The following is a 19,986-nucleotide window of genomic DNA, read 5'->3' on the forward strand; positions in this document are numbered from 1 at the left end:
ATAAACAGAAGTATTTGTAAATTTACTCTATACACTGAAATGTAATCCTTAACTCATCTAATTTGTATAGAAGAGCTGCAGTCATTTTGATAGAGAGCTGACTCAACATGCTGTGGAGCTTTAACAGACAACGTTTCACAATGTTTTTATGTGCTCACATCAAAGAATAACTACAGGCTACTATCAGCCTTGGGTTTTTGCTTCCTAATTTTGGCAGGGTTAAAAGACATCTTAGGAGTGTATGCTATTAATATGTAGGGATATTGCTCCTGACAGATTACAGAGAGGCTTCCTACTGATTCTGTGGGGTCTCCTGCATTCCCACTCAGAGTAATCTCTTCCTTTTCTGCACTTCACATTCTCCTCCATCGAGGTGCTGCACTGCAGTTTATACCCCACCTCCTACGGAAGGCTAGACAGAATACATTTGAAACTATCAGTGTTACTCCTTAAACGGTCAGAGGAGTCAGTGTTGAGCAGCACAAGCCACGACTCCTCTCTTCAGGTGCCAAGGACCTAAAAATACACCCAAAAACCATCAATAAATTAAAGAAAAGCATTCAACTTGCATTTATGTAATAGAAAACCGAGCTACAAAGCAACAATGGGCATCAGGTAAATGTATCCAATGCAATTTGCAGGCATAATTGAAAGCATTACTGCCTAATCAGACATCTAAAAGCAAAGCATGCTCAAACGAAATGTCTATAGACTCATTAGTTGGCAGCCATTCCATTACAATCACACATAATGTCAGTAGTGCCTTGAACCTGTGCCAATGACAACAGCATAAATTTTGCATCTCATTTCTGTGGTCATAAAATTAATGATCAGTTTAAAAATACTTCTTTGCAAAAGTTATTGCACAAAGAAATGACATGAATGTGTCCCTGTTATGTAGTCACAAGGATAATTAAGGAGTTGATGCTCATTAATACAGTTTCTTGTTTCCCCGAAATAACATATGATTTATCTGGAACTTGAAAAAAAAAAAAAAAAAGTGTAATTAACAGTAGATACTTAACAGTTACAATAATAATAAAAATAGGTATACGAACTAATCCTATTCTCTAGATTCTGCAATTTAAACTAACCTCTTACAGGTTTGATAGCAGAATCAATATTTATTTCAAGCTATCTGTAAAAAAAAAGATAAAAAACATACAATGTCTTTCCTTATTAAATACTACCTTTTCAATTACAGCTTATTTATTGGTTTAGGAAATAATGCACACCAAAGGCTGAGTATACCACATTAAGACTGGAGCATAAGACACAAACTCTCCTCATTGTAACAAGGGCTGCAGTTTTGTGCCTGTTCCCTATTCTGAAGTCTTCCAATTGGTTTATTTGGTATAAACTGAATATAATAGGCAGGACTATGTTACTTTAAAAGGATCCAGTTTATTGCAGAAGAAAATGAGTTTCCAAGGTGGGAAAAAGTATGTTGCTTTTTTTTAAATACTCTGATTATAGCAGTGAACCCCTAAACCTTAAAGATTCAGCCCCTAAATCTAATAAGAGAGCAAGCAAGATGTTTCAGCCAATGCTTCTGAAAGAGACTCCTGCTCGTTACAGGTCCTCAGATCACTAAACACTTGCTCAAGTGTAAGAGAAATAAAACAACTCACAAAAATAAAGAGACATGCAAGTCAAAATGTCTTGCCTCCTGCCATTTCAAGATGTCCCAGGTCACAGCAGGTTGAAGTAACTGCCTTCTGCCCAGTCGCTGCTGTGGGAAGAGCCCACTGAGCAAAGCACCGTATGAAACCACCACGCAAATAAACGCAGGGTTCTCACTACACAGGTTTTCACAGAAACAACTCAAGTTGCTTTCAGATTGTCACAGGCCTACTTTAGCCCCTTGATAACTGAAGCTGGTTTGTTAAGCTGCCGCTGACCCAAGCCACGAGCATCCATCCTTGCAAGGTGACTGGTGACAGCCATTCTCTCAACGTGTGCTATGCCTTGCAATCTGCTCTGACCACTCGCTGCTGGAGAGAGAGTCTTCTGGATTCTGATGTTACTATCATAGTTTTTAATGGCTCGTTCTGTAAAGGTCAAGTAGGAATCCTTTAGCAGCTACTTGTTAAAACAATACAGGAACAGCATTAGGTTTATAAGCAAATATGCTTGAAGCAAAAAGAGCAACACAAACATGTTTTACTCACTGAGTATATAGTCAAGCTGCCTCTCACACTGATGATTCACATCAGGGTAAGACCATTTTGTGGTGCACTGGTGGCTGTACCTTGTGCTGCCTGAAATTGCACTTGGCATGGACACTTCACAGATAACAGCTGTGCGTGGCATAAAAGGACAATGCGGCGACCTGCCTACAATGAAACGCTCCAGACTTCCAGGATGAAGCGGTATTTGGCACATTTCTAATGCATCTGATGGTTTCTCCAGAAATACATCATGATGGTCCTCAAAGGACTGCGTAACAACCAAGCCGTATCTTTCCCATTTATGGCTAACTACTAATGATGTATTTATGCTCCCGACTGAAAACTCGAGTGTGTTAAAATACAGAACTCCTACCTACTGCTGCTCTGATCACCGCAAGCTACCACCTCCCTTTCTCAAATCCAAAATGACTCTTCAATCCCTGCTGCCATCTCCCAAAAAAGTGTACAGTGTCAAAAAAAGGAAGTATCACTTCCACAAAAAAAAAAAAAAAAGGGAAAAAAAAAAAAAGAGAATGCAAAGCCTTTGTATATCGTGCTACTCTATCAGCTTGCCTGTTTGCAGGAAGCAGGTGTCTCATGCCCCAGACATCCACTGCTCTGCCAGTAGCCATACAGGCATCTGAATCATCTCAAGGTTTCCTATAGGTGCTCCCATAACCACGTAGAGGTCACCACTGATGCTCTAGAGGCATAAGCTGATCTTCTATTAAGCTCAAGTGAAATGAAAATGAAAGTGTACTTTTTTTCATTTTTTTTTAAACCACACTCAAAAGTGGTAACTCAGCAAAAGCAAAATCATACTTTTCTGCATACATACTGCCACCGTCATGTGTTGCAGATCAGATACGAGGTGCACTGAGAGCTTTATGGGGAACTTGTTCTGCAAATTCCCATATTATGATTGAATTTATCTAGTACTTTTGGTGTCTCACTTTAAACACTGAGCCAATTTTTTTGCAAAGTGATTAAAAATATATATTTTAGTAAAATAAATGTAAAGAACAGATGGCAAGTGAACTTCACACACCAATATAGTTTCTAGGGCTCACAGTGCTTCTGCCAACTTTAGCACTATTTTTAGCATAATTGAAAACAAGGTTCTTTTAACTAAACATTTTGGCAGCCATAGTATTGATTCAATTAATCTCAAAACAGAGAAATGCCAAAAACTGTATTAACTCAGAAACTTTGACAAAGTCCAGACTTCTGTGAAAATTATCCTGGGCTTCAAGTTCCTTCCCAATTCTATGATCTAGAACAGGTCATCTTGAGTGTGACCACAGCTTTTATTTTTGCTTAAACTGCTTAGATGAGGAGTCAAATAGTTCAAATTTTTAAATGCAGAAGCGTCTAAGAGCAAAAAGAAGTTTCCAGTGAGTTCCTTAATTTAAGAATAAAATATTTAACAATTTAATAAATACGTTTATAGAAATATTACTATTTTGGATAATAATTATACTTTTCTGGTCATGAGAACAAATCCACTTTATAAATTAGCATTCTGCTTAACTGTAAAAGTCAGTGTATCATTAGGTAACACAAGCCAAATATTTGCTGGTGCTATGAATTTAGCGTCTTAAATTTTCACATGTACCCACTTCCCATAAAAAGTTTCATTTTTTCAGTACATAGGCACTGAAGATGCATTTGACAAGGATGCAAGAAAGTGCTCGGCTTCCTCAGGTTGTTTGCAAAGAAGTACGGAGGCGCTCTCTGAGAGTTAGTTATGCACATGGATGACTTCAGTTTTAAGAAGCCTGACTATACCCATGCACAGGCTCTTCAATATTTTTTTTATTATTATTTTAAACCTCTTTGCCTTATCTTTATGGAAGGCATGATTCTGTATGCTATTGGCAAAAGCCCATACAACAAAAGCCCACATACAGTGCCTTAGACAAACAGGCTAGTCACTACACGCAAAAGCCAGTGGAACTTCAAGAACAAGCAATGTTGAAACAAAGCAGAGTGACAAGCTGATGCCCATAAAGCACCCTTGTGGAAAAACTTACAAGCTGCTATTTGAGAGATCAGAGTCAAGTTGCTTTACATTTTCAAAATTTTTATATTTCCTAAATAATGTAGTCCAATTCTTTCAGCCTTCAAAACATTCTTCTAGATGCCTCTGGAACGATGACAGGTCACAGCCCACAGGATTCTTGACAAGAGCCAAGATAACATGGCAATTAATATAGCATGATGATACTGCACACAGTATGAATCGTTCTGCACTGTTCCTTTCAGCTACAAAAAAGACTACTATTTGCATTAAAAAATTAAGTAATTGCTAATACAAAACAAAGAACAGCAAATGAGTTAAACGTGCACAGTAGTGACAGTAGGTTTTTTTCATTCCTATATCCTTTCAGTACGGTCTCCACATCTGTGCTTCCACCACCACTCCTTTTTTCCTAAAAGGTATTCTCCTTTACCACCTCATACTTTGGGAGTATTTCTTCTTTCTCTGCAGAGGGTAGGAGGAATGGGGAAGACGTCTGACCATTGATACCATCACAGTTTTAAATATTAATTTCTCCATTTTTCAAACATCTAGGTGTGCACGTAGGTAGGAACGTGCACAAAAGTTGACCTCATTCAGCAGCTGCCTCTGCTTTGTTACACCAGTAGCTGGCAAAGAATCTGACTGCTCACCTCCATGTGAGTCCTTTGTTCTACACCTACACAAGTCACGCCTAATTTGTACAGGCCTAAAGTAAGAATGACACTACCCAAATAAAGTTTAGCACACATTTCTTGATCTCTGGAGATTACACTGACAACTCATACCACTGAACCACATTCCCACAAATATTTTGCAAATAAGTGCAGGCTCATATTTCTCACAAATCATACTCATGGATGTAAATGTACATGGATTTGGAGAAACTTATCATTATTTGCAGAAGACAGTGGTACAACTTTAAAGCCCTCTCGTTTTATTGACAAATACTGAAAGAAAACTAAGATGTCAGCATTTGCAAGCTTCACCATCTGTACATAGTTTCAGAGAGATGAAACTAAGAGATGATCATGAGAATTAAATAAAAGACACAATATATCCTGCTTAGGAAGCAAATACACTCTAATAAAAAGAATAAGATCGAATATAATTTTCACAGAAGTAAGAGCAAATTTTATAGCTACAATTATAGACTATTTCAATTAAATCACATTTTACTAGAGATAATGAAACCTTATTTTTATTAATAAATTGTGAATTGCAAAAGAAATGCTGAATCAAATTGCCAATGAAGAAAGCAAATAGGTTAGAACTTCCTTGAACTTTTTTTTTAAAAAAGCCATAATCAAAAACTGTTCTCTGCAGACAATTCTCAAATTTACTAGAGAGCTGTAGACCGAGACATATTAACTTTTCAAAAGCATGCTTTCCAGAAAGTTTGTATTTGTAACAAAACAAGCATCTCTCCTATTTTCACATTAGTCATTTTCTTAATAAAATAACATTTAACTTTTCTACCCCTAATTCAGTTTGGACAGTGACAGAAGGAGGGAAACTACATTTTAACTGTAGTAAGGGTGCTAAGGTACAACTTTAAAAAACAGCAACAATTTTAATATATTTTTTAAAAGAATCAACATAGCTTTAATTTACAAAATCTTGGCAATCTTTGGGAAGTTTTATTTTTTCATGCATTTGAACTGTTATACTTCTATGACTTGACTTAAGCAGTGATAAGAAATGTATGAACTTGTTGTGCCTTGTTGTAACGTTACTTGCCTGAATACGACTTACATATTTTCACTTTATCAGGAGGCACAATGTAGCCTACAAATCTGAATCTCTGGGTACAGAAACGGACAGTTTCTCAACCCCTGCAAGAAGTGGAGTTTTGCATAGGCTTTTTTTTGACCTCACACTGTGACCCTCATACCAGCATCCACAGGCTATAGGTCATGACCTCAAGAATTAGCATCATGGAAATAAGAGCCCTTCCAGGTTTAGTTACAGAACAGAACACTGTAGCAACAAACTCCTTAGTCTTTTCTAAACTGAACTCTGCAGCTTTAACTCCACTAGAAGATAATAGATAACCCACACTTCAGTTTTCATTACTAACATGCTGAATTGCCTCCTCTCCAACTAAAGGTCTGAGATCCTGCTGTATTATGAAAACATTCATTCGCTGTGGACCAAAAGCCAATATCATATTGCCACTAGATGAGCCTATTAAAAGGTTGAAGAAATATCACTATGGAATTGAAGACTTTTGTGATCACTTTTGAGAAAAGAGGCTGAAATAAGTTATTCTGTTACCATTTTAACTCCTAAGCAGACTACTTTGCATAACACTTCTTCTGAAAAAAAAAAAATTGTATGACATCGTCTTATGCAATGCTAAGTTATTACTAATTAAGTCAAACATAAGCTCCATTTATATTAATTTCTGAACTATTTTTCTGATGTTTTCATCGGTTAGCATACTCAGATGAGTTAAATGAAGGGAACGGGACCTAGCTCTGAGTGATGGCTCAGCACGAAGTCTGAAACTCGGAAGCTCTTTTCTATTTCCCTCAGCAGGTGGAGCTAGCAGCCTCAGCCTGGAGAGTCAAGCCACGCACGCTTAAGCGTTTAAAAAAAAAAAAAAAAAAAAAAAAAAAAAAAAAAAAGAGTATGTTCTGATTGTTCAACTGAGTGTCAGTGGGCAAAAATATACTACAGTGGAAAAAAATGCATGACATTTACCTTTATCCTGGAATTCTTGAGGGTAACTGCAGAAAGAAGAAAGAAAACATAATGCAACACACACTTGCAAATCCATAGCAGTAGAACAGAGCATAAAACAACTCCTAGTTTTCAACTACTTCTGTGATTGAAATGTAGTTCTGCTAGTTTTCCTTAATTTTTATTTTTGGCTGAAATATTTAACTAGATTTCATTTTGCCTTTGCAGCTGAGAGAACCCCCAGTCCTTTTAAAGAAGACTCGAACAAAAAACGAACTCAGGGCAGTCTGTTCTAGGTATATACATATAACTCATATCTTAACATACAAAAGCATCTTTATATTAACATTTAAAAGGTTTACTAGAATTATTTCAAAAATTGTGTGCAAGTAAAAGCCATTAAACACATCCTATAACACAGTAGGTCAGCAGGAAAAAACTCCAGAAGTCGTAGTTACAGTTGCACTATATTATCAAATCCAAAGAAAAGTGTTAATAATTAACTACATATTTAAAAGTTGATGCATGCTTGAATATAAAAACATTTTCAAATACAAAGATGTCTATGTAATGCCTAAGAAAATATCTATCATCCCACAGGGAAAAAATACTGTTTCTTCAGGAAAAAAAAATCTCTGGATACACTTTGACGTATGAAGATGAATAATCATGGCAGTTATGTAAAATGGCTACTTAAGAAGCATGTACTGACTAGAGATTGTGTGAAAAGAAGATTTCACCAGAAATGACTGGCAAACAAAATGCAGCTGTGAAAATCATCTTTATGGACAATAACCAGTAGTGCACGTAACGGGCTAGTCAGTAAGGAGATGCCTACAAGTAATGAGAAGGAGAGAAAAGAAAGGTCTGGGGATAAGAGACTGAGAAATGCATGCGCTTAAGCATTTACAGCCTGAATGAAATGCACAAAAATTTTCAATTACAAGATTTTTGGACACATCTCAAGTCTTCCCCCAGTTTACGATGCTAAGAATGATGCCCTTGCCAGACAATCACGCAGTCTTTGAAACTGTAAACAAGTTGTCATAGATGCAGGAGCACACCATCAAAGCAAAGCTTAGGACATATCCAACAGGAGCAATCAGTAGAAAGATACGTAAGAAATTACAATGGGAAAGGAATAGCAAGTATTAGATTATGTCTTAGTTGTCTAGAGTTATAAGAAAAATTTTGCAAAGAATATTTTGTAGCACATATAAAACTATAGCCAAATATCTTTAAACAAATTGTTTTTATTAACAGTAAATCACAATAGAAATGAGTCTCAAATCATAGCTGATTTTGTTGTTTGTTCGGTTGATTTTTAAATAACTACACACATCTGCTTGGCCTGCCCCAGCACTTCGCTATTGTAACATTGCTGAAACAAACTACAGTTTCCAGTTATGTTTCAATTTTCTACTACAAAGAGCTAAAGGGCAGACTATACAGTAAAGCAAACCAGCACTGAATTACTGTTTTACACCAGCTCAGGGTGGCAATAAGAAGCTCATTCATATTTTTAATGCATTTTCTTTCTTGTATTTTAATGAGTCTTCTTTAAAGCATAGGTGAAGGTAATCTCTATGCTACAAGTTCTACAGTCAGGGTTCAAACATTACAGCAATTCCAATGGGACAAATCTTTACATTCTCTTTTCTTACTGAATCCTAGCAGCTTCATGGAAGATATAAAGGTAAACCCATACAGATTGTATGACGAAAACAAGATCTAAACAGATTATTAATATTGCTAATGCTTATTAAAAGACTGAAAAAAAAAAAAAAAAACCTAAGTTATCAGTAAGTTACATTACAACATATTAACATATTAAAGCCATAAAGCTCACTTACCTTGCCTTAACCTCTTTTATCTTCTTAAGAAGAACATCCTTTTTTTCTTTTGCTTTCTTGGACAAATTTTCTCCTTTTAGGGTTTGAGAAATAAACGTGTCGACATCTAAATAAGAAAATAAAGAAAAAAATTGTACACCTCAAATACGACATATACTGCTATAATGAGTTTGTCCAGATACTACTATGAAGAAACTAAGAAAATTATTTTCAGGCCTACACACAGCATAGCTAGCAGACATTTCAGATTCTAAATGAGATACATTTGTGCTCTGATCTACTTATGCTTAGCACAGCAAATCCTATGGTGACATTTGATTCTTGCTCACCTAATTACGCCAAGTAAGCCCTAATAAATTGCAGTACTGTAACAATTACTTTCCATCATCTAAAGTAAGGGATAAAGCTAAAACATGGAAATAGCCTTTATGCAGGTATTACTACCATGTTATTTCAGAAGATCAAGGTACGAAAGCCGTTGAGTAATTCACTATTTCAGCAGTAATGCCTACCTGGTCGCAAATATAGGTCACTTATTGGTTCCAGTATTTTCAAACGTTCTCACTTTGCCTCTGAACTCCCTATGTAACTAAAAGTTCATACCCAAAGCCTTAATCTTGCAAACATTTAAGTAGCCATGAAAATAACCACATTGAATTAGTCAAGACCAAACACGTACTTGAAGTTAAGCATACATGCACTTGTAAAATCACAAACTAAAATTCTAACCTGCATTGTATTTTTTTTATTCTTACACAGATGTATTTATATAGTCATGTAGAATCAAAGCATTCCATAAAAGTTACTATGGTTCTCTGTAATATACTACATATCCATTGCATAGTACAAAAACAGTGCATTGACTTAGTAATTTTGGTGAGAGCAAGTCCTCCAGTAGTATATTTTCTTGGTTAACAAAAATAATGGCCTAAATTCACTATTAAAACTTCTTGTGATTACCAATCAATTATCCTAAGTATTGAAAAGCAGAACTACAGGAAAAAAAAAAAAATCTTGTTTTTTTTTTGTTAACTTAATTTTCTCAGCTGTATGGGCTAACACCCACTCATTCAAGAAGGGAAAGTGTATCTGAGGCACAAACACAACAGGTGCCCCCCAAACACACTTTGGCACAACCTGTGTACGTACATGTAGGTATCAATAGCACCGTTTTCTTCTATCTTTTCAAATCAGATGAAAAGATACTTTCAGCTTTTTTGAAATTATGAAAAAATATTTTCATATCCTATTTTCATCCCATCAATGGAATGAAATTTCACTTTCATAATGAAAATACAAAACCAGCCAATTAAGTACTCAATTATTCACATGCAAAAATTACATTTTAAAACAATGTTAAGTGAATATTTACTTCAGGTTCCCTAACTGAAAGCTTTAATTGCCTGCTTTTTTCTCTACAAACCAGAAATTCCACAGAAACATGTCACTCTTCATCTTGTCAGTTGCAAGAAAGCAAGTCAAAAGTTACTCTTTGACAACGCTTGCATACCATTACAAAGATGCAATTCTTTCGTGTAATTCAAGTAATTGACCAAATTATTTACATGGGCTTGCCGTCTTCACAGAATATGGTAAAAACTGCATTTTTAAAGCATTTTTAGAGTTCTGAATAATGATATTATTCCCTCTTCCCATAAGAGGGAAGGAGGACCTTCCCCATCACGTCTCAGAGCAGTCCCCAAGGCAGGAAAAAAAAAAAAAAAAAAAAAAAAAAAAAAAAAGAATCTCAGTTCTATGTGATTCCTTCTGTACAAAGGACAGAAGGAAAGGCACTTAACATGTCTATTAATGAATCCTCCAGACTCACGCCCCAACGGCCTCAATGCCGTAAGCCAAGCATACATGGAAACATCTTGTCCTAACACACAGAAAACCTATACATCTTCATAAATCCCAACGATTGTAATTTCCGATCAAGGGAGCAAGGAAAGGCCCATGCAGTCCCAAAACTGTCCACAAAGCCTCCCTTGGGTCAAAAGACCTGCTACTTTCTGAGGGCAAAAACCAGAACTGCCAACAGTTTTTCCTCAATGATACCAAACAGGATTTTCCAGTAAAGACCAACCTTTCAGTCTGGAAGGGACATGCTGATTAAATATTGGTCCTTCACACTTTCCCATATTTATTTCAAAAAGTGGATAGCCACTTCTACGTTCTATTACAGCAACAATGTGAAAGCTTTGAGTAATCAGGTAGGTTTATAAATAAAGAGCAATAATTACACAGTAATCTTCAGACATTAAATCACCAAACTTTGCCTCAGAAGTTTTCATGTAAACTCAATGGGCTTTATTACTTCTTGGAAAAGCTCAAAACCCAGCTGAGAATTATGTCATCTCAGGTTTTGACTGACTGTCAAAGCTTTCTTTAATCACTGATGTTGAGATAGCACAATTAAGAGTAGGGTGGGGAAGAGAAACCAAGTTTATTATCATTTCTGGCTTAGAATGCACTGTAGATATGAAAAATCTGACTAGCTACATTACTGATAGAACCTGTTCTTTTCTTGAAAAGCTTGAACTTCAAAAGCAGAAATAATACAGTATTTTAACCATGGAGGTACAGGGCAGAAGTAGATGCTCCATCTATTCCCAGTAAAAGCAGATAATTAGGTGGAGAAGAGGGAGATGAAAAGTGAGGTGGGGGAGAGACAGAAAGACAGCAAGCACACATAAGCTCCTGACAAGTCTGTTGTTTCTACACAGCAGCACTTACCAAGAAGACATCCCTGGGATGTCTTCCCTCTCCCGTGAAACTAAAACAAGTTCTATGAGTTCAGGTAGCCACAAACAGAATACTCTATACTCATTATGGAATACTGTCTCTTACATGTGTTCAGAGAAAGCGTATAGCTTGCTTCATCACAACCCCAAAATATGAAGACAGATCTGATGTATGCATGATCTTTAACAGGATGCCAAAGAAGTAATATACTTGCAAATACCACATTACTATATCATACATTTTCTTAACTACTGACAATTACACAGATGATATATGTCTTCCTCAAACCATCTTCTGATCTAATGCTGTAAATCCATTCATGATGTGCCAGATGCACATGAGATGAGTCACTTATCCTAAGTTCCTCTGGACAAGAAGCAAGAAAATCTAAGTTATGATCATTACTTCACTACCTGTACTTGTACACCATGGAAGAGTATGAAAGGAACAATTAGCAAAAGCTTCATCGCTGGCTTAACATAAGGGAATGATGACAATGTCTACGACATTCCTCAAACTTACCTTAGAATGAGACTCAGGCTTTTGGTACGAGAGATGCAAGTCTCATACAGTCAATTTCAGGCAGAACTTCATGCAGAAGATACAAAATTTACTTATTTCTCACCACTATTCTAGTCACTAATTTGCTCTTCCTTCTCCAGGATGATCCAAGACTTGATCTCTTCTCTGACAGTTTAATGCCAAGATACATTAGTAGTGTAAGGTACTGGTCACAAGCATCTGAGTGTAAATGCATTTCCTTTATGCTTCAGTAGCCCATTCATGAATTTTAAAAAATGATAAACAGCAAAAAGAAAATCTTTTTGAACTGGTTTGTGATTTAAAGGAACTGTTACTCATCAGTTTCCAACAACACATGAAACAAACGATGCATTTCCGTATTTCCATCCTTTGTTTCTAACAAACTGAGCAGCTATTTAGAATCACACATTGTGGAGGGCAGTCTACCACCACAGAGACTCAGCTACTCAGTTGATTATTTCTACTGAAAATACCAGAATTTCAAAGAGAAATAAACCTTGAAAACTTACTCAACTTTTCTTAAGCTTGCATGCTAAACTGTCTGATTGCTTGACTGCAGTACTTATTCTCTGCTTCTTAAATCTCATGATTTCATCTTCGTCTGAATCATACCCCCGAGAAATTATTTGCCTACAGAAATGAACAACAGACACGGGGCTGAAAGATCCAATTGATAAGATCCCCTCACAAATTGCTCTGTCAATACAGGTTGCAAGCTGATAGAGCTGAGAAGTCACACTACAGTAGAGCTTTGTCCAATTCAGCCGTCCCGTGTAGCTCAAGGCCCGATTGCCATTTTAGACAACTGGGAAAAGCTGAACAGCCAGTTTAATTTTGTTTCCATCTGCATTCCTTTCAGGAGGAAAAAAGTTAAGATTGTTTTTGATTTTCATTGCTAAAACATTTTGTGCTTCTCCTTACTTCAATAATTGTAAGCAGACACCACCGCAAGTTTTCCACTGTTTCAAGTCTTTGGGGCTATTTTCTTTAAGAGAGACAGAAACTACACGCACAGATGCTTTCAAGAATACTGCAGGTTTTTAGCCCAAAGCAAGTGCTGTATTTAAGAGCACTAATCCTAACTCGCAGTACTTTGTTGTTTACAGTGCTTAATCCAATGATTACCAGTTGCACTTAATAGACAGGCACATATAGGACAGAACTACCCAGTTCGCGTGTCGAGGTGGGCCCAACAGGCTCTCACAGAAGCAAACACTGTGGCCTGGGCCTTCCTTTCTCCTCTCCTTCTGCAGATAACCAAAACATTAGTCACTTCTTCGCCACCTGATGAGTTCACACCATTCAAATGATAGAGGACGATGAGAGAGGGGTGTTTCCACTCACGGGGCAGGGAAGGCAGCTAGCTCCCTTTACGCAACCCGATGAGAATGCCAAGCGACCCCATGTAAAGCCTGGACACAGCCATCATATGACAAGGGACACTTGCACCATGTCACCTGGTGGATGTGCTGCCGGTCACACCAGGAGGGAACGGCAGGTCAGCACAACAATCCACCACCAGCTCTTTCCAGCTCTCTCCTCCATGCTATGGACTGCGAGAGCCAGGAGCTGGCTGCAAGCCAGGGAATTTTGGAAGGCCGGCCAGCACATTTCTGAAGGTAGCTGCAAGCTAGGCGCATTTGTGCACAAACACTTTTCAAAGGTGACCAACATCAAACAGACTGCCACTTATCTTTCAGCTTTACGTAGGCTAGCATTAGAAAGCAATTAATTCATTGGGTTTCAAACTTTTTGTACAACTCGTCAATACAGAACAGGCCCGAAGACAAATTATCATGCAATACCTGTGACTGCCTGTCCCTCTGCACATAAATCTGGCACCTTTTAAATCAAGAAATATTTCAGGATTTTGCTTCTGCTCTCTCCCCCCTTCCTCCTCAACTATATTCAAAAGTCTCTCTCCAGAGTTTGCTAAACTGTCTTTATACACACACGCACAGATATGTACCTATACCTACATAAACACCTACACAGAAACAGATATAAAATAAAATTGACTGACACTAAAATATTTAAAAAATAATCACATTGATCCAGTCTAATAAGTAGGTGAACACTCCTTTAGCATGAAGTCCTGGAAAGGACTGCCTTTACAAACCATTGCACCTTAGACCTCCAAAAGCAAGGGTATCTTGCCTTGTTGCCACATACAAAGTGAAAATACTGAAAAATATTAATGCTCAACAATTTCTGTTAATGATTTAGAAAGCAGAAGAACCCTAAAACCACTGAGACTCCTCTGAAGAAGTAAACAGATAAGGTATCTCTTTTAAGAAGTGAAAGAAAAACAGAATCATAATCAAGGACTATATTCTAATCCCATTGACTGGGTAGCTGAGCATCTTCTCTCTACGTTAAAGAGGTGAGAAAAGATCAAGCTGTAACACATTAAGCTTATCATGAAAAAGCCATACTAGTACAAATCATGATCAAGTTACAAAGTGATTCCAAATGAACTATAATAAAAAATGTTAAGGATTAACCTAAAGATTTACACTGTATGCTACATTATGCTGCATCTATTGTGGTTTGTTGACATATGATTATGAAAGAAATGTAAACCCAGTCAGATGGGGAAGATAGACTCCACGTTAATTGAAAAAGACAAACTAAGTGAATAATGAGTATATAAAAAATAGCCTATGCCATTTTTATCACCCATATATGACACTTATTCTCAAATTTATGGCAGAGACAATTGAACTATGTTTCAAATCACTGGAGGTTATTTCTTACCAGGAATGCCCCCGTGCATTTTTTCACCTCACTGTTTCTATTCTTACTCCATTACTATTGAAATACATATATATTACCAAAGCTGTAAATACTTGTCTACTTCGAAAACGTCTATAATCGCCCTGGTTTATCGTCTAAAGATGGATTCTTCAGCAAGAACCAGCATTCATTAAAGCCATGGAAATGGGAAAATGATACTTCAAAAGATAGAAAGGTAAAGTTTTAAATGAGAGCATCATTTTAAAATCAAGCTAGCCAATGAAGAAGAGCTATGCTGTACCTAGGTGATATTTGTTATGATAGGAACATAAGGAGCAAGCCCAGCAACAGCTGACGAGGTCAATAAGGACAGCTAGTTTTCTGGGCATCGGGGGTAAATATAACTACTGTAGTGCTCAGAAATAAGAGGTAAGCATAAGTAAACTTTCTTGACTCATGCACTGGATCTACCATCGCGTGGTTTTCTCACCTTGCACCCTTCTGCATGCTGTTTCCATAGTGCAATGAAACAAGTGGGCAAAACAAATATTAATTTGAAGAAAAGTTTAGAATCACAGAATCATGAAATAAGGCAATTTGGATAATACAACCAAGCATTTAAACAAACCGAATAACGTTTCAGTGGAGACAGTCTCAAAGGCAAGAACAAAATTACTCTGTTTAGTTTTTTTGTTTGTTTTATAGAACAAGGAAAAATGGATATGGAACTTTCCCATCTCTGTATGAACTAGAAAAAGGGTTTTATTCCATTTTCCTGATGAAAAAAATATTCGTAACTTTTAATATATGAATACAGAAATTCAAACTAGAAACGCTGAAATAAAGGAGAACTGAAAAAAAAAATCAGTAAGACCCTTACTATAATCATGGATGTCATGAAGATAAGTGGAAAAGATAAAAATGCTACATATATTTAAAGATAACGACACCACCAAAAACTTACAAAATAAAGCATTCTCAATTCATCTGTCTAAATCTCCACAAATGAAAAAATTATTTTTTTTTCTTCCATCTAGATGACTGAAGCAACCAGTCTGATTTATGTTACAGAAGAAATAATATGCCTCTGGGGAAAAAAACAGCCTCTGAAGTCCTTCTCAGCTGTGGACAGGCCAAAGCTTAGAGTGTGCATCAAGAAGCAAGGAGGAAAAAAAAAAAAAAAAAAAAAAAAAAAAAGCAGGGGCCTCCAACATAACCAATAATAATTTGACAGCAAGAAAAAAAAAATATATAACAAGTTACTTCCCACTCTGCCAAGCATCCACAAAGAGATCCTGAACACACAAACAGAGGATACCTTTTCAAAAGAAGAAAAAACACAGTAGAACTGGGCTTCCTTCACTAAATCCCAAAATCTCAAGCATCATCTGGAAGGTGCAGAGACGCTGGTGGGGAAGAAGAAGTTAGATACACTACCGCACACCTCCCAGGTATAAAGAGGGAGATACAAGGGCAACAAGACGACTTTCGCCCCTCACCAGAAGTTCAACTCGTGACCAGAGGACCCTGTTTCTGCTTCCAGTGTTTCCCTCCCACCACTTAAGCAAGCCAGAGAAGAGAAGACAGGATTGTGAAATCCCAACAGTCCTCTGCAATAAGCCCATTGCCTCACTGACCTTTCCCCTTAAGCTTTACAGAAACAGCTTCCTCCTGCTTCCAACTAATGTGGTTAGCCCTGAGTTCAAGCTGTGCTTCTGCCTGGAACATTTCAGCGCCACTGACATGCAGCTACAGTGACCCTGCCAGCATGTGTGATAGAATTTGTTTTTGCATTGAAGATATAATATTGTTTGGGTTCAAAGTAAAGCACTCTCGAGTCAGAAAGTTTCCTGTGCAACTTTAATTCATCCCCTGGCGTGTTTATTCCCATTATCACCATGTTTAACTACAGGAGCACTTTGCATGTTTTCCAGTAGGACCCCTACTTGTTCAGCATAGGGGGGCAGACAGTTCTCCAACAATCAATCAAGGCCAAGCAGGGATAAGGAAATCCATATGATCACTACTCCATTTGTTGCTGAAGTTGGGAAAAGCAGACAAAAAGCCCTAAGATGGGGAAAAAGCACAATATTTATGAGATTTTGTATCTGTCACTGCCTCTCTGCTATACGAACATCAGGCTAAAAAAAAGGTGCTTGACACTAGACATCAACTGCATGTTCCCGACAGAACCTGATATGAAAAAGTGCCAGGCACTCATAATGGCCACTGAATAGAGACATCCATCTGACATTATTTTCTGGAGAAACCAGCACAGCGCAGAGTCAGGTGAATCTGAATTCCACTTCTGTTCCACCATTGATTATTTTTGTGACCCCACATCACATCTTGTTTATTACACTAATTTTACCGACGGGAAAACAATATTCTCTCATCTCAAAGAGGTGTTGAATCAATACCTGTGAGCCATTAAAATAATACATTAAGAAGCACCCTTGAAGAAGAGCATGCAGAAATGAGTGACTATCTATTCACTGCAGTCTTTGTATTGTGTAAGGGATGCTTAATGAATAGCAAAGATATGACAGAGCTCCCTTCCTTCCTCCATTACCATACATCTTCAGTACGTGAATAGTTCAGGCAAAAAGCAGCAGGGCACTACATAAATAAAGATTACCAGAACCTAAATGTGGCCACAAATGAACTGCTCATACCGTCTGAACTACTCTAATTTCATGAAACTTTACTTGTAACAATTAATGGGGGGTGTTAACACAATAACTGTAAAAAGTCAGTCTTTGTTTTTTTAAAAACAGAATCAGGTTATTGAATTTTTACACTGCATAACCATAATTATCCATACATTTGTTTCCCTTTGATAATTCTGCAAGTAAGGCTTAAAAGTTACCAACTAGTATTTGTTCCACACTTCCCCATCTCCACTCTGCTAGGTTTCTGTTTGCTCTATAAATTGCACCGCCATAAAATTAACAAGTGTTAAGCTCATTTTGCATCAAGTCCCAAACCAAAATTGCATGTGAATGTAAATTAAATCAAAAATAGTGTTATGCTTATAGGGACATATTGTGTAGCATTTATGCTACCGTAACAATGACAAAAGATTTAAAGATCACTGGTAAATTATTCCATTTGCGATTATGGACGGCACTAATGAACCCATCTCATTTTTTTCCAGAGGAGCTGAAGCTGTACCTAGAGTACAGACAGGAGATAGCCGGGAATGACTGGGGCTGCTGATCACAGCAAGTGACGCTGCCAGAGCACGCACACCTCCCTCCTGGGGGAAAATAGGTGTTTTCTCAGTTTCACCTCAAAACACAGACTTTTGTAACGCTTTTTCCTTGGCAGACTGGAAAAAGACAAGGAGAAGGGCAAGTTGTATAGATGAAGCACCATGACAAAAAGTTTGAAATTATCCCCTCCGCATCGTATCAGCCTCCCCCAGAAGGGTTTCTCGGAGCGACTTCGCCCAGCAAAAGCAGCCACGAACCAGACAAAAACTTCACGTGAGCGCAAGCTCCAGGACACTGCAACACCACGGAAACCCCAGAGGGCTGGAAAAGCTCTCTACGGCTTTCCTGTTACTAGGAACCTATCCCATGATGAGAAATCATCAAAAGCTTCCCTCCTCTGCTGGTGGCCTTCCCTGCGGACGTTACTACAGGTGGTACGATCTCCCAGTAACGCGCCTGGGAACAGCGGCTACTGAAACTCTTAGCGAGAGTTGGCAGAAGTGCTTCCAAGGTGGGACTGAGTGGTATGAGCAAAGCACTTCAGGCACCAATTCTGACCGCCCAAGTGTTTAAAAATGGCCAATTTCCGAAGGTGAGGAGCCCCGGGGCCCAGCAGGTGCTCAGCCTTATTGACAAGACCTTGCAGGCACGGCCAGCTTGCGCGGCTTAGCGAGAACTGTGCAAGTTCCTGCGGCAGAAACAGAAGTTGTCACAAGGAAGGAGCCTCTCCCGCTCAAACCGAAACCGTTTCGGGGCAGTTTCGAGACTTTTACGGATTTTTTTTCCCAAAAAAAAAATAAAATTAAATTAAAAATAATAAAAAAAAACGGAGCTGGAAGTGAACGGGGGACTCCGCAGCGCAGCAGGGCAGGGAGCTCCGTGCCTCCCCTTCCCGGTGCCGCCCAGCGCCTCCGGGGCCGATCCCCGGTGCGAGGAGGGTGCAGCGGCAGCCCCCGGGGGCCGCCCCGCTCCCGGTGCCGGTGCCGCTCCCGGCACAGCCCGCCGGCCCGCCCCCCGGAAAGCCAGCCAGCCAGCCCTCCTCCTCCTCCTCCCTCCCTCCTTCCGTCCGTCGGTCCGTCCCTCCGTCGGTCGTTCCGTCCGTACCTGCCAGGAGGCCGCGGACGTCCCCGGGGATGGCGGCGGCGCCCTGCATGCTGCGGGCGGGGCGCGGACACCCCGCGGGCGGGGCGGGGCTGCTTGCCTGGGGCGCGGGCACCCGCCCGGCCCCGACGGGCAGGAAGCGGAGGCCCCGCCCACAGGTGCCGCGAGGGGCGGGGCCTCGTTGCATAGCCACGCCCCTCTTCGCTTAGCTCCGCCCTCCGTGGGAGCGCATGCGCTGTCGACCCGCTGCCGGGTGTTCCCCGTAGCAACGCCCCCGCTGCGTGGGATCGGCTGTGCTGGCGGACACGTTGCGTAAGGGCGCCGTGAGGGCACGTCGCTCTTTGCCAGAAACAAGCATGGCGGCCAGCGTTAGTTGTCTGCCCGCTTCCGCCCCGAAGCCTGCGGGAGGTTGATGATTGGATGAGATGCCCGGAAGTCGCCCTCTGATTGGCCCGTTGGTTGCCCCTTACTTCCCAAAGTGAGGGCGGGGGGGTTCTGTGCCCTCAACTCGGGACCAGGCTGGGACCAGGCGTGAGGAGCGATAAAGATGCGCCTCGTTTCGCCCAAACGTCCTTTCAGCCCTCCCTCGGGGCCTCCTCAGGCCGCCTGTGGGAACGCTCAGCGCTGCTGCGGGAACGAGGGAGACGATCCCGTCCCCGGCGTCCGGCAGGGTCCCGGGGGCTGCCCCGCTCCCCTCACGGCCTGCCGCCATTTTGAGCCTCGGGGCCTGGGGACAGCGATGGGGACAACGGCTGCAGCTGGGGCAATAAGGACAGAGCTTGGGAGGAGGGAATCACGCACACATGGGGCAGGCAACGAAATGAGCGATGGCAAGGGGCTGGGGTCAGCCTCTTGGTGCCTGCCAGCTCAGGTGTGTAGGGAGAGGTGCTGTCACTGAGCTGCGCAGCTGGGCTGAT

General features: G+C 39.7%; 1 protein-coding gene and 1 long non-coding RNA gene across 2 annotated transcripts in view; one reads left to right on the plus strand and one right to left on the minus strand.

Annotated features, from left to right (window-relative positions):
* SKAP2 (src kinase associated phosphoprotein 2) overlaps nt 1-19,228 on the minus strand; it is a 116,608-nt gene extending 97,380 nt beyond the window's left edge. The window contains exons 1-3 of the mRNA XM_035317721.1: nt 19,073-19,228; nt 8,730-8,835; nt 6,898-6,923 (exon numbers count right to left, since the gene is read on the minus strand). Coding sequence (XP_035173612.1) covers nt 6,898-6,923; nt 8,730-8,835; nt 19,073-19,121 — 181 coding nt within the window. The 5' untranslated portion in view covers nt 19,122-19,228. The remainder of the gene's footprint in view (nt 1-6,897; nt 6,924-8,729; nt 8,836-19,072) is intronic.
* Nucleotides 1,333-4,357, plus strand: LOC118161936. Its single transcript, XR_004748229.1, has 3 exons — nt 1,333-1,344; nt 3,557-3,558; nt 4,208-4,357. It is a non-coding gene; the product is annotated as an uncharacterized LOC118161936 (long non-coding RNA).
* Nucleotides 19,229-19,986: the final 758 nt, after the last annotated feature.

This window comes from Oxyura jamaicensis, chromosome 2 (genome assembly GCF_011077185.1).
Source record: "Oxyura jamaicensis isolate SHBP4307 breed ruddy duck chromosome 2, BPBGC_Ojam_1.0, whole genome shotgun sequence".
In the NCBI taxonomy this organism is placed as follows: domain Eukaryota; kingdom Metazoa; phylum Chordata; class Aves; order Anseriformes; family Anatidae; genus Oxyura; species Oxyura jamaicensis.